Source organism: Cheilinus undulatus, linkage group 1 (genome assembly GCF_018320785.1).
Source record: "Cheilinus undulatus linkage group 1, ASM1832078v1, whole genome shotgun sequence".
NCBI classification, from domain to species: Eukaryota; Metazoa; Chordata; class Actinopteri; order Labriformes; family Labridae; genus Cheilinus; species Cheilinus undulatus.
Window position 1 is genome coordinate 17078585 of NC_054865.1, and position 15353 is coordinate 17093937.

General features: G+C 40.7%; 1 protein-coding gene across 1 annotated transcript in view; it reads right to left on the reverse strand.

Annotated features, from left to right (window-relative positions):
- spon1a (spondin 1a) overlaps positions 1 to 15353 on the reverse strand; it is a 155208-nt gene that overhangs the window by 119739 nt on the left and 20116 nt on the right. The window contains exons 4-5 of the mRNA XM_041788799.1: positions 1299 to 1372; positions 719 to 841 (exon numbers count right to left, since the gene is read on the reverse strand). Coding sequence (XP_041644733.1) covers positions 719 to 841; positions 1299 to 1372 — 197 coding nt within the window. The remainder of the gene's footprint in view (positions 1 to 718; positions 842 to 1298; positions 1373 to 15353) is intronic.

A 15353-nucleotide genomic window follows, 5' to 3' on the forward strand; every position in this document is an offset into this window, starting at 1 on the left:
TCAATAAAAGGGTAAATCATCAGAAGGATTTTTATTTTATTTTGTGGTATAAGTACAAATAATCCTAAAAAGAAACAGTAACATAAAAGAAATGAATAGTTGTCCATGGAAAGTTGGGGGCTGAACAGCAGTGCAGGGGTTAGCGGTACAGGTCACAGTAAGAAGGTTTGCTGGTTTGCTTCCCAGGCAGGGCACTCTGTGTGGGGTTTGCATGTTCCTCCCGTGCATGCCTGGGTTCTCCGGTAATCTGGCTTTCAATTTACCATGAGGTTAATTAATGACTTTAAATTTGCTTTAGGTGTGAGTGTGCCTGGGTGCCTGTCTCTATGTGTCAGCCTTATGATTGACTGGCGACCAGTCCAGGGTGTATCCCACCTCTCGTCCAATGACAGCTGGGATAGGCTCCAGCCTCCTGCAACCCTGAACAGGATTAGCTGTATAGAAAATTGATGGTTGGAAAGTTGGGCACAAAAATGCAACAATTCTTTCTATTTAGGTTTAAAGCAGTTCAATTCAGTTTTAAAGTAAGAATTTTGCCATGCGCCTGATGAAAATGGTCTTGCAGTTTTTGGCAATGCTTCATTGAGTCAATTTTTTATCCTCTGACAGTGCCACCTGCTCTTTTAAGACTCTAAAAACAGAATAACCCACAGCTTGTTCTTTGAATATAATATAGATCTGTGGTGGCGTGGAGAAGGAAGGCGTTTTTTGTACTCACGTGGATAGTCTTTGGGATGACTCTTCTCTGACCAGTTTCCATAGAAGGTGACCCTATACTTTGCTGTTCCACAGGCACAACAGTCGAGCAGAGGTTTATCTGTGGTGTCCCCGTACAGAGGCTCTGCACAGAAATAAAGAGAGGAGAGAGAGGAATAATCAAAAGACAGGTATACAGAAAACTGATATATAGCATTACTAGATATCTCATTAACATGTCAGAATCAGATGAGAGTAGTGCCCATCAGAGAGGAGATGGTGGTTTAAGAAAGTAGGGGGCCCAAGGGAGGAAGACGAAGAGGGGGAAAGGATATGCAGCATGGTTCATTTGATCTATTTCTCAGTGTGGCTCCAATGCCATGCACAGCCAGGGGTCACACTTATTTACACTCATTCACATGCCAAAGTATGAGGGGGAACCAAAAACAAGATATAAAATAAAACAGAGCAGAAGAAGACTGAAAAAAAAAAAAAAAAAAAACGACTACCAGCAGGAAGTGAAATAGAGTAGCAGCAGGGAGATTGAAGGAATAAGAAATTCATGGAGAATTATTTATTCCATGTCAATAAAAGGAGCCTACCTTTCTCACACATCCGCTTGGTGAGTGAGCCTTCATCCTGGAAATAGATTATCCTCTTCTGCACAATGCTCGCCCTATGCAGAAAGAACAAAAAAAGATGTAGGCTGTGAGAAGTGAAGTTTGCTGGGGGCAGCACTGAGTGCAAATGTATATATTTGCAGGGGGGAACTAAGAGTGAATGTCACAACGGGAGAAGTCTAGAAGAAATTGAGAGACATTCAGTGACTCTGTGAGGTTTGAAAAATAAAAGCAGACAGCAGGAAACTGGAAAATTCTGTCCTTTTATGATCTGATATAGTGTGAACAGTGGATTGGAACAGGTGCAGGTATTCATGATCGTCATCCTGTTTTTCTGCACACTCCTAAAAGCAGGTATCAAAAGCCCACAGGGAAATTGCTGTCTTTCAGATGAAGGCATTCAGTGTCTTTTACAAAGACCACAAAAAGCATGCATTAACATTAAGGTAGTCACACACAAAGAACTGAGAAAGCAGAAGAAAAAGAGAGAGTGCAGCTAAAAGAGTCATTTTTGCACTGAAGATGATCTCTGCAGCACTTCACCTGTAAAATATGCACCAATGTACAAACAAAGAAGACGATGCACTCTGTGCATAAGAACTGATGGATGGGCAAGCTCACAAATATGGGGCCTGGCAAAGGGAGGCTCCTCTAGATTGAGCTGTCTTAGAGGCTTGTTCCTCTGGGTGGTAGGGAACATAGGTCTGAGAGGGGCCTTGACATGTAAATCAGCCTTCAGACAAACCTTTTCAGAGGCCAGAAGACTTGAGAAAACAACAACAGAAAACAACCCTCCAGGCACCCAACTTCCACAAACACCAGGCTTTACACCAGCCATGGCTGTAGGATGGTTTCCATGGGGATAAAAACCCCAACAATGAGATGCTGGAGGGACATGCTGAGGTAAGGTCTAATCCAGGTGGGCTCTGTCCAGCTGGACTGTTTGGATGCCATTCATCCTGGAGTATCAAACTGAGCTAAGCTGTACTCTGTTTCGCTCAGCTGATCCCAGGGCTGCTTTCTCACAGCACGATAACACTAACACCAACAAGGGAAAAATATAGAAACATGGAGAAAGGACACCATCAGCTTGGTTTATTTAAAATTAGGACAGCAACAATGGTGCAGTTGCTTTGTGAATTTTCTTCCAAAACCCCAGGCCTTTGCCATTTGGGATTTTGGACCCAAAACAAAAGGATAGGACAGTTGGAAAGGTAAAAAGAGGTGACCCAGTCAACATGGAAGTTAAGATATTACACTGGCTAAACAGCTTGTAAAATTCTGCATCTACCACAGAGTAACATCCTATTTGTACTGATGGAGCATTCTTTTACTTGAGGCAGAAAAACCCCTAGCCAAGCTTGTGGAAGATAGTAAAGTGAATACCAAGGGAAGGAAAAACAGCTACTTAAAGGAACCAGCCTTCTTATGTATATGGCTTGGCATTGATGTGGGTAAACACCTATTTTTACTTCTTTTCACACATCATTGTAAAGGAAACAATAAACAACTTAAGAAGACAGATTAGGTATGTCCCAGATGCATTCCCAGCAAAATCAAAAATACAGTTATTCTTGCTTTTTCTCAATACATTTTTTCAGCACAGATTTCAGTATGAGTTTTGGCTCCACCTACACACTCAACCGCAGACACACTAACTACTCAATACACACACACCAGACTCTGACATCCAAAGTGAACACCCAAAATAGTTTTAGTGAAATAATTTATTCCACTGGCCTATAGTCATATCCTATCAGTTCAAACAAGGTAATCATCTCCTACAATGCCTCTCTGCAAACACAGAAAAATGGCAATATCTGGCAGGGGATTTTTTGTGGGCATTTTTTGCCTCTGAATGACAGGGTAACATTGGAATTAACAGGATTTCATAATTCTGTATTGTCATTGCAGTAGAATGAAAAAAAGTGGTTTCAATGACAGTCAATGGGGCCAAAAAGGGCTGCAGGGGGAAGACTGTCTGTTTCTAGTCAACACAGTGTGGATGCTGACGTTCCAAAATTCATTAAACAATGAACATCTTGGCCAGATATCCTCATCTCACCATAATATCTGCCAAAATGAGAGCAAAAATACAACCAAAAGGCCATAAAAGGGATATAAGGATAAGTATCGAAAACCGGTATAGACATGGTACTGCTACCAGCACATCTGATACCTACCGGACTGAGTTACAACCCAGATATCAATACATAATTTTGATACTCTGCCACCCCAATGCATCGCCCAACCTCCCAATGAAAGGCAAGGAATACATAATGGAATTTGTTTATTTTTGTGTTAAGTTACACCACGTTCATTTTCCCGTGTTCAACTGGTACCTTACAAAGATATTTCTACAAATCACATATGATACCCGGACAGCTTTTCTTCTCCCACTGATGCTCAACACACATTTTTTTTCTAAAAAGTATCAAACCAGGCCCTGTTTAGGTGCCAGCACCATATAAAAAATATCAATTTAGCATGGGTATCAGAAAAACCCAAACGATACCCAACCCTAGTTACAGGAAGGCCTGAGGTTTAAGGAATTACTGCACGACTGTTGTGGGTTTTCAGAGCTGTACCCAACACAGGCAAAACAAACTATAAGCCTAAATCATCAGGATGACTCAGTGGTGGATTCTCAAACAAAATCCATAAAAATTAGGCAAGACCAGGTGAGTCTGTGTAAACTAGAAAGTAAGACTATAGTCAGAGCCTTGAGAATATTTTCATAGATTTTGTTTTTCTAAGTTCATTTTTCTTTGTTTTTAGATTTCATTTTCAATATCTTCCAATGCTCTAAATCAGTGGTTCTCAACTGCTGGGTCTGGACTTAAAGGTGGGTCATGGTCGGATTGTGTGCTTGGAAGAAAATAGTGCCCAAAAGTCTATGACGTACTAAAGTCCTTAGAGGATACATAGTCATACAGTTTATTTTACTCTGTTTTACAGTAATAATAGATAAATGTTTTCTCAGTATCTCAGCTCATTTATCTGTTTTTTGAGATAACGAGGCTGCTTTCCTCATTATGATAAAATGAATCCAAAGATCTCTGAATAATTGTCTAATATTAAACATTTTCACAGGGAGATGGCCTGTGAAATGTGTTTGTTTATTCCTGTGTCTTTTATTAGTCATATAATTTTTTCAATCCAAGATCCAAACTGCAACATTTTCATTAAATAAGCTACTGAAAATGTTAGGAAATTTGGGTCCTGAGGCAAGACCAGTTGAGAGCCACTGCTCCAAATGTTATGAATGGTAAGGTATTGTGAGGGTTTCTCCATCTCATGAATCCTAGCTGTTCAGAGGGGATCTGTGTTTGCAGAGCCCTTTAATTGTCATATAATAAATGCATCAATTCTTAGTGCAAATCAGAGCTCAGCTCGGCTCATCTCAGCACAGATGGATAGTGAAATCACAAGTTCCCATGGGATAGAGAGGAAACCATGCAAGTGACTTTGCCTGTCAAAGGCTGATTTGCTGTTCATTTGCTTCTTATAGTGGTGAGATTACAAATCTGCAGTTTGCCATGGTGTTTGATTTTGACATGGACCGGATGCTGGGTCCTGTGTGGGATGATTTGCTCTACATGGGTTGGCACATACTGGAAGTGGGTGCCACTGAAAAAAGACTGGGCGCCCGTCTTGAGTGGAGCGGAGCAGAGTGGTGCTTCTGGCATGCACCAGAGACAGACTGCAGCTTGTGCTGTGGAATTACAAAGACTGGCAGAAAGGAAGTGACTCGCTCTGGACAGTATTTAATGGTTTAAATGAGAAAAAGCACAGTAGAAACTTCCTGTTGTCAAACATCAGCAAAAGATAATTCATTATCACTTCATCTGCTGAGAAAGAGGTATAAAAGAGGATGATATGGCATAAAGCTGAACACTCATCCATCCTTTCAGAGGAGAAGGGTGCTCAGCCTGAAGTCATAAAGCTTTAACTACTTAGAAAACTCACGTTTTCATGTTAAAGTGATTCTGTCCCGTGTATACACACTGCAGATCTGGACTGCGTATAAATGATGTTGTTGGGTACTGTAGGTGTAGGCGAAAAATGCAAACAAAGAGAAAACTGGTGCATTCAATAAATCCTCTCAAATCACTCTAGCAAGCCTCTTAAGCACAAATATGCATGTTGAAGGGTTTCTTGCGAGGCCTATTATGAATGTTGATCGATTGGCTTGAGCATAGCAATTTGTATAGTCAGCATCTCCACGGTAACAGTGGATGACAATGATATACTCCTACTAACATAAGACAGTCTGTTCCCTTGGTATTTCTAAGCCTCATTTATTTCTTTAGTTTGAATGCCGTGTATGAGAGAGATGGACTGAAAAAGTAACAGAGAGCTAAAGATCAGTCTGCTGCAAAATTGAAGAAACCAGAGGTTATCACTGTGAAAGGTTCATTTTAAACAAAGGGGGGGGTCAAAGCAGGTCCTTCCCTGCCCATCATGTGGGAACAATAATGGAGTGTAAAACGCAGGTCTGTCTGGGTGAAAGAGAAGCTGTTTAAATCCCACCAGCTCTCACAGGAACTACTGTATCCTGATAACACTCTTTCACCACACACTTTGAATTTCTCTTCTGCTGCTTTACTTTTTAACCACACATTATAATCCCCAAAGAAAGTTTACTTTACCGAGAATAATGGTCTGTGAAACAGAACAATAGAATACACATGAGAGTGAGACAGAGGGTGAGCACACACGATTTCAGTGAGAGCTTGATGTTAAAAATAAAAAGGCTTTGATTTCTAGAAAATGAGCCACAGCTGCCGTTCTTTCAGTCCATATATCATCTACGTGAAACAATATCTTAAATACCACTTTACTCTGACACAGTCACAGTCTCCCTCTCTAACACGAACGCACTTTAAAACATAATTATACTCTTTTAAACATCAGTACAGCACCTTTCTCACACCTTTAATCAGACAGAAGTAGTAAGTACTCTTACAAGGACAGTGCCAGCTATAATCAAATTTACATTCTCACTCAAACATGCTGTAACTCAGTATTGTGCATTCATCAGACATTTTCCTTTCATATCAAGCTTAAAGCAGAAAGCTCAAATGTTGTTACAATGCCCTGCTCTTTTTAACTGAAATCAATCCATCCATCTCTATTAAACAAGCGGCACAGCCCACTTTGGGAACCACTGCTCTAGAGGGAGATGAATGGCTCTAGAAAGCAATACAACAAGTGAAACTACTTGCTAAAATCTGAAAATATCAGATGTGCATTTCCTTATCAGCACAAAATTCCCTCGTCTTCTGCCTCAGCTGATCCAACAAGCGTACTTTCTCTCACTTTTTATGTCTCCTCTCCTTTCTTCTTTGCAATAATGAAAGTATAATCAACTGCTGATCAAAAGTTTTCAGCTCTGACTCCAACATAATGGGTTTGCTTTCAGTTTCCCTGGCTCTTACGCAGAATATGTGGCTACGAAATTCAAACTATAGCATGAAAATCGCAGTGCTGAGTAGCATTTGGGCCAAATGTTGCAGAGCAATGAGGACACACTATAGAATAATTATGTGGTGCCACTATGGTGTAGCAATGGCGAGACTCTTTATAGAAGCATAAACCAGGCTTAAGCGTAAATCAGACTATCAACCCCAGTGCTGAAAAGTGTTGAAGACAAACTAGGAGAATCTATATCCAGTGCCTATATCAGTATCCAGTGTGGGCTCTTGGGCAAGGTCCTCAAGGCCAGGAACACCTGTCCCGGATCTATGTGGCTTTGGATAAAAAGCATTTGCTCAATGATAGTGTAACATTATTATAAAAGCTATGTGGCCTGCTGCACTACAACAAAAACTTCTAAATCTTTCATATTTTGTTTTATTTCTACTCAACTGAAGAACACAGACGAGTCTGTATGCAGGTCATGCAGTGGGAGGATAGGTGTTGTCCAACCATGGCCTCCAAACGTGTTTATGTGTTGTTTGAGCCTTGTTAAAGAACAATTTCTGTCACTTCTTGGATGGACAAGTTTATTTATCTATCAATGTCTGTATTCTAGGGCATGACATCATTTTTGGCTGCAGTGTAGAAACAGTAATTTCCTGTTCATAAAACAAAATTCCCTCTCTTTGGGTGCGGGTGTAGCTCAGTGGGCGGACAGGCACAGGCTGTGGTCCTCAACGTACCGGTCACGAGATCGACTCCCGGTCTCGGCACGTTTGGATGTCTTCCCCTAGCTCTCTGTTCCCACATTTCCTGTCTCCACTTATCATCTTTCCGTTCAAATAAAGTCAAAGATACCTGAAAATAATCCTAAAACAAATAATTCTCTGGCAAAGCACTGCTCAGTCACACATGTACAATATCAAGGATAATTGGTATATTGAAGATTTGGGGGGGTTCATGAGAGAGCAGGTGTCTTATTGCCTAAATGGCCTCTCATAATGTTGATATAATGATTCAAAGTAAGTGACACCTCCAGCATATCTCTAATTGTTCATGCTTTAATTCAATCTCACCCCAATTTCACATATCTGCGTGAGGGAGAGAGGCACACTCTGCTTCAGTGCTTGCCCACTTTATTGGGCCAACCAGACAATTGAGCAGAGCAATGCTTATTTAACACCCAATTTAAATTCTATCTCACTCTGCCGGATCGACACCACCGCCGATCCCAATCACCCCAAAAGTGCTCTGCTTGAATGTGTGTGGGTGTGTGTGTGTGTGTGTGTGACTGAGTATGTATGCTTGAGTGACAGGTTAACAAAAAGACAGAAAGACACAGAGTTAGGAAAAGAAAAGCTCCAAAAATGAGTGTCTCTCTATAGCTACATTTCCATTTGTGTGCTTGTAAAAGGACGAAAAATGTTTTTCTATCTGCCCTCTACTTGCAAAGATAAAATTGATTCATTTGTCCTGTACGCCTCTGCTATAACCAGCAGTTAAAAAAGAAACAATACAGTGTTTTCATTTAATTTCTATGGCTCTTCTTGGTCCTGTCAAACTTCTACTTGATCTGTCCTGTCATTGTGCAGACAGAGATAAACAGTTTCTGACAGCTGCACGTGGTTCTGACAGTCGTCTGATCACAGATACACTGTCTCTCAAAGACAGCCCATCAGCACACGTCTCACTGTACACCATATCACACCCAAGAGAGAGATGACAAATAAATTGCTTCCTATCTACAAATGGAAAGATAAAAGATAGTGGCAACTTCAAAGGCGACTGCAATTTATGGATGTTATTTCGATGTGATTGACTCTTCCTCTGTGGAACACAAGCAGGCTCCCACACACAAGAGTTCAACTGTAAAAACCCCTCCTGCTGACTAGAGATTGACTTTTGTCATCTCACAATGGCAGGTCATGTTTGATTTTATCATTAGGTTGCCCCCTAATGAGCAGAATGGAAGCCAATTATTTTTAGTCCAATTATACATGAAGCTTAACGCTTGATTTAGTAAAAGAAGGTTGAAAATGGATAACATCCTTCTCCTACTTCTTGTTTTTCTTTTCAAACCTGCTAAAAGAGACTAAAACAATAAGATCTGACACTGCTGAAAGAACAGTTCATATTGACACCAATTAATCTGAGAGAAGCTGCTAGCTAACCTGACACGCCGGATGGATTTGTTTCACACATCTATTTGAAGGTTCTGCCTGTCACATCACTACAGGCCAATCGGAGCAACAAAACACGTGATGTAGCCGCTATCGACTTGTGCGTGCCCAGCTACCGAGGAATAACGCAAAACATTGCTACTATAGACATGTAAGTACTCGACTTTTGTCGTTTTTGAAAGAAAACATCTCAGTGCTGTTCTTTGTACTTGTTCTTTGTACTGTCCTTCGTCACTAATTGGTCCTATTACTTTCTAACCGGGCCCAAACGGTTCAGACGGGAGTTGTGCAAGATGGATTCACCAGTGAAAAACAAGGAAACGGGCGTATCCATCCACTTTGCAAGGTTAGCTGCAAGCAGAGTCTTCATCTGATCATCTCTTGTCAGGTTGCATGCAAAAGAGTGAATACTGCCAGTAACAAAAAATATATTTTTCATATTATTGCATTTGAGGTAGATTAATTGTGGAGCCGTAATTGACAATGTAATGTTCACAATCAAAATGCACTACAAAGCTACTCATCTGCAATTTCAATTTAAAATAGATAAACAGGAAACAGCCCAGTCATAAACATTAAATAGTAAGTAACACTAGACTGACATCTTGACTGAGCTCATATTTTTAGTCTTGTGTGCCTCCAACCAAGGTTGGGTTCTGAGAGAAGGAGGTGGCATTTTTGCCTGGCTTCCAAACACCTAAACAAAGCTTTTTGTTTGTTTTTTTTTTTATCTTATAGACTACAAGGATCTATTCTTGCTGAAGCAGCAGCCTACATGGTTGAAAAATGAAGCCAGAGCAGAAGCTAAAAAAAAGAACTGCAACTTCTCGAGTGTCTACTTGAGACTGGCTGCAGAAGCACATACACACCACATGTAAAAACAATAGGAAACAGCAGAAATAAATATTTTAAAGCATTTGGACAGAAGAGTTCACATCTGGAGCTACAAGGTAGATCAATGGTTAGCACTGCTGCCTCACAGCAAGAAGGATCTTAGTTAGGATCCTGGTTGGACAGGACCTTTCTGTGTTGCATTTGCATGGATTCTCTCTCCAGCTTTCTCCCACAGTCCAAAAATATCCTCATTAGGTTGTTATTGACTCTAAATGGCCTTTACTGTAAACCCTGATAGCTATACAGACTCATGCCAATAAAGTTAACTTACTTGATATTCAACATGTACTTATTATCAAGTTTTATTAAGCAAGGTTTAATTGCAGAGTGAAGGAAACCATTTAGCTGTTGTTTCAAGTAAAGTCGCTTAAAGTACACAAGAACCATCTTAGGGCAGGGCTGCCAGTTTGCTGATTTACACCACTGTCAAGTAGGTGGCAGTAATCAGTTGAAGCAACACTCAAACTAGCAGAAAAAGAAGAAGAAATGTAACAGTCTGAGCTGTCTGAACATGTGGTCTGTTTTATTATAAGGTCAGCCCTAGGTATTAGAAGACCTAGAATTGTATATTTTCTCTGATTGTCAGAAGTCTACAGCTTTGGAATATTATGAAAATCCTAAAAACGTGTTTATTTTTGCCAAATGTAGGCAGAGCATGACAAAGTTCTGTTTTCCTACTTTGGCTGTTCTTGATAAAGCAATAGAGAGGAGACACCATGCATCCTATTGTGTGAACTTTCAAGAAACAACACAATCATCCGTTAATCTGCAGAGCTTTCCCAGAATGCCTTTGGGCATAAGACATTTTTGCACCCTGAGTGAACTTAGTCTGAAAGTCCCATCGGTAGAGACCAACTTAAACATTATAAGAAAGATGAAGTCAACTCTGAGGATGTGCACTATCTGGATCAAATGCAGCTTCCAGTCTTTCATTGTGAAATAAAACAGATAAAGGTTGTTTGAAAAAAAATAGTCTTTATTAAAAATTCGAGAACAGCTACTTCAGCTCTACCTTTTTACTTAAAAATTTACTTTCTAGTCAATTAGTCGACAATCTCTCCTTAATCTGCAGAGTTTACCCAGAATGCCTTTGGGTATCGCTACCTTTGCACCATATTTACTAACTCTGTCAGACAAGCTCCACTGTGGGGTGTAACCAAAATATAAAATTAGCACAAAAAGTAAGGAAATTTGTGTTTGGTGGATTATTTCTTTGTTGTAACAACGCTTCTTGGCAATAAATCTTATACTGTTTGAAAGCCTTTTTATTTCTCTTTTAAACGGTGCCACATTTGTAAGGAACATGCATTTGTGGGATGAGCAGCAGAGCTGAGTATGTGGGCTGCACCCATGAAAATTTTGCCATATCTTCACTGCCAATGCCAAACAGCTTATTTTGCTGTTGCTGTTGCCTCTTGTTTTTCTCCAGACTAAAGGTAAAGTTCCAAATAGCGGATGTCAGATACAGGCCGCAAAGTGGGCATCCTAAGAAGACCGGTTCCTCACCCTGTCAGCACTTAGGTACCGTAGGCTGTCTTCTACAGATTTGCGGTCACGGTTTACAGGACAATATGGCCTACGGCTCTCTGTCCAGACAATCCAGAACAGACAGCACGCAGCTAATCTCCGGTCTCATAAGGCTGCCAGGAGGCCTGCCATGACTGCCCTTCACCGTCAGGCCCATTTGCGCTGGCGTCGGCAACATGTGCACTGGAGCCTGAACATTATGTTCAGCGATGAGTCCAGATTCTGCCTATAGCAGTCGGATCATAGGGTCAAAGTGTGGAGAAGACACAGAGAAGGCTATGCTGATTGCTGCACCGAGAGAGTAACATCTTTTGGTAGAGGCAGTGTGATGGTGTGGGGCGGCATCTCCCTCACTGGAAACAACTTTACAACGGTATAAGATTTTTTACCAAGAAGCATTGTTACAACAAAGAAACTAGAAAAGCACTCAGGGAGCGCAGACCTCCACCATCAGCCCTAACTCACAATAGTGAAGAATCCTTTAAAAACATTCCTGGATCCAGACTGGGATCTGGATCACTCCCAAAATCTAATTCGCTGATTACTCCCTCCCGGGTGGGGTGGAGACACGATGAGGCAAAGCATTGGCTTCGCTACGTGTGGAAGTCATGACAGAGGATGAATATTCCTCTATTCCTCCCAGCATTGTGAGTATTCTCGCAACAATTCGCTATCTTTCTCTCTGTTATGCTTGTCTCCTCGACCGGGCGTGCGTCTTTCAAACTCTATAAACTCCAAAACTTTGAATAAGTTACTCATGTCCGCCATCTCCTGGTGTGAAGTGATAACAGTGCAGACCGCTGCCATTAGCCCTATCTCCCAATAGTACAGAATTCTTTGAAAAATTCCTGGAACCAGATGGTGATCCAGATCAGTCCCAAAATCTAATCAGTTCTTCCTTATGCCATTTCTGACATTTCCTGAAAATTTCATGAAATTCTGTCCATGACTTTTTGAGTTATGTTGCTAACAAACGAACAAACAAACCAACAAACCCACCTGATCACATAACCTCCTTAGCGGAGGTAATAATCTACCAAACACAAATTTCCTCTCTTTTTGTGCTAATTTCATTGGATGGTAAAATGAACATGATGAAAGAGGACAACCTGGTTCAGTGTGCACCTTTCAGTTATTCTCACTTGTTATAACTTAAGCTGGCCTATCTTTGGGTGCTTTCACACTAGGGGCCCGGTCTCAAATCTGAGTGCACTTGAGCCCAAAGTCTAGTTCATTTTGTCAGTGTGAATGTAAAGAAAACACGCCCAGGCCCACTTGGGGAGGTGGTCTCGGGCGTGATTCAAGTGGACTCTGGCATGGTTCGGATGAGATATGGATGCAACTGCGCTCGGATACAGACAGAGCGTCAAATCAGCTTCATGACGTCAGCGTAAACACTAAACTTCTTTCCACAGCGTGGCAGTTTGTTCACATTTTCCTCAATAAAGGGCAGAAATCATCAGAATCCAGTCAATAAACAGTCTGTTGTGACTCACCTTACAGATGAACACAAGTTGGAGTCAGTGAGAGGAGGTGCAAAGGCAATTAAAGTCTCCTGTCACCTCAAAGACCACTGTATCTGCGCAGCACAAGCCCATTTAATCCTCTGAGCTGCACGTAGATGTGGATAGGATAGGAAGAGCGAAGTTGCTGGCATCTTAAAAAGTGATTTTAATCATCCACAGCTGCAGGATTGACTTTTTGCCGGGTCAAAACAAAAACAGTCTACACTCAGGTCATGACCCCAGTGGTTGCCATGGTAGCTTCCTCTTTTCTCTCCTCCTTGGCGGGGTTGTAAATCAGCTACGTGCATACCGCCACCTGCTGTTTCAGACTGAGTAAAATACACAAGTGGGCCCGGGCACAGTTCAATGTTGCTAGTGTGACAGCCAGCCAGCAGGAGGAAGGGGGAGAGGGAGGAATCGTGGCACAGCGTGGTTCAAAACAACTGGGCCTAATGTGAAAGCACCCTTAGGTGGCATAAACGTTCAAGATTTAAATATGCGAAAATAAAAAAGATTATAAGGTGTAAGAAAAATTGTAGTAAATTGAGAACATGTGGCTTTACAAAAAAGTGTACTGACATGTTTTGAGTTAAACAGAATTTTGAAGTGTAGGAAAGTTTCCACAGTGCAGTTTATTCTAAGAGGTCAGTTAACCCAACTTAAATGTGTGAGTAAAAGTGAGTTGATTTAACTTAAAATAGATGAACTTGCCACAATGACTTGATTTTACTTGTAATTACCTGCTAGTATGAGATGGGTATCTTACTTAATTAATCAGGTGTTAATTACAAAATATCTTAAGTTACTTAAAATCAAGTGCAAGTGCAGAACACTAAAACAGTTTCTGTAAATGCAACACACAAAATCTAGTTTACTTAACTGAGGTAAAAACTAAAATTTTTAAACTAAAATTATTTTAAATTTCTTCTTTTTTGAAGGTAACTGGTTTGCATGTTTTTTTTAAAGTAAGGTGTACTGATTGGGTTTTACAGTGCATAGGTGTGAGTGTGGCTGTTTGTATGTCTATGTATGTCAGACCTGTGACTGGCTTGCAGTAGGTACAGACCGTAGTCGTTATGAGGCTTAAGACCCAGCTCAGCTCCACCTTTTATATTTCCCAGTTGATCTGACGTTTGAGTCAGCATTGTCAATATGACAGCCACTTTGGATTGGCTTCAAGAACCTCTTTAGGATTTTTATGGCCTGGACAGGTAAAAATCTTATTCACTGTTATTGCTATTCTTGTTTTAAACTTCCTGCAACTCCATGCTATCCCTTTACAAAACTTGCACAGCTTAAGCAGATGGCTGGTCAACATGAGTCTGGTTCTGCTCCAGGTTTCTGCCTGTTCAAAGGAAGTTTTTCCTTGATCTGCAACGTTGCTAAGTGTTGTTTAGTGCTGAGCTCATGGTGGATAAATTTTGGATCTTCATAAATAATACATCAAAGAGTACAGTTGAAAAAAGTTTGCTTGATTGACTGATAACCAAATGGCTGACATGACTCAAGCTGCTTCTAATCTACACTTCTACACTCTATGTTGGCACTCTGTTGAATTGGCATTGAGCAAAAGGCTCAAGTTTGTCATGGTTCATCTCCTGTTTTTTTTTTTTTTATTTTGTTGCTCTGTGCTTTTTCTCTCTCACCACAGGCTGGTTTGGGAAGGCAGGAGCACTGGAAGTCACTGCTGCAACTTGTAAGGCATTACAGCTGCAGCCAATTTTTGAGCAATCAAGATCTCTTCTCAACCACCACCTCTTGTTAAACCTTCAGACATCAGAGTATTTCTTCAGGTCCATGAGTGGTAACCTGGCTCTCTCAACATCCATTAAGTGTGCTTTTGCTTGTGAATTTTCAGTGACTTTTTGACTTTGCTAATTCTAATTCTCCCCTTCTCTTACAGTACCTACTCCCTCCTGCCAGCATTTCAGCCCACCACCAGCCAGCTCCCTCACCATTGGTTTTGCACCATTACCTCCTGTTAAATTAACTCCTTTCACCTTCAACCTTGGCTCGTGTTCTGCTTCTGGGTCCTAGTCAGATAATCATTACACAATTTGGTGCTTCTAACTATAATTTTTGATGCTGATTTCAATTTCAAATTTTGTTAGTTAAAATCAAAGAGTATAAAACATGGGCATACTCTACATCAGTGGTTCTCAACTGGTGGGTCGGGACCCAAAAGTCCCAAAGAGCTGTTTCCAGTGGGTCATGAATGTGTACCAGGAAAAAAAAAAGCAGCATCAAGTTTATGGTGTTTGAAATTACAAAGTGGACATACAAACCTTTTAGACATTTTTAGGTTTTCTTGTGATGACAAGTATATTTCAGTCTTTGTCTCAAGATTTCAACTTATCTCCATTTCCTGGATAACAAAGCTGGTTTTTCCAAAACAATTAGGAAATGCCTTGAGAAACTGCCAAATTTCTTTGTGTCTTGGGAGGAAAAATGGCTAAATAAAATATGAGCACACTTATCCTTCTGTATGTACAGTACATGCTTTTTAAAAC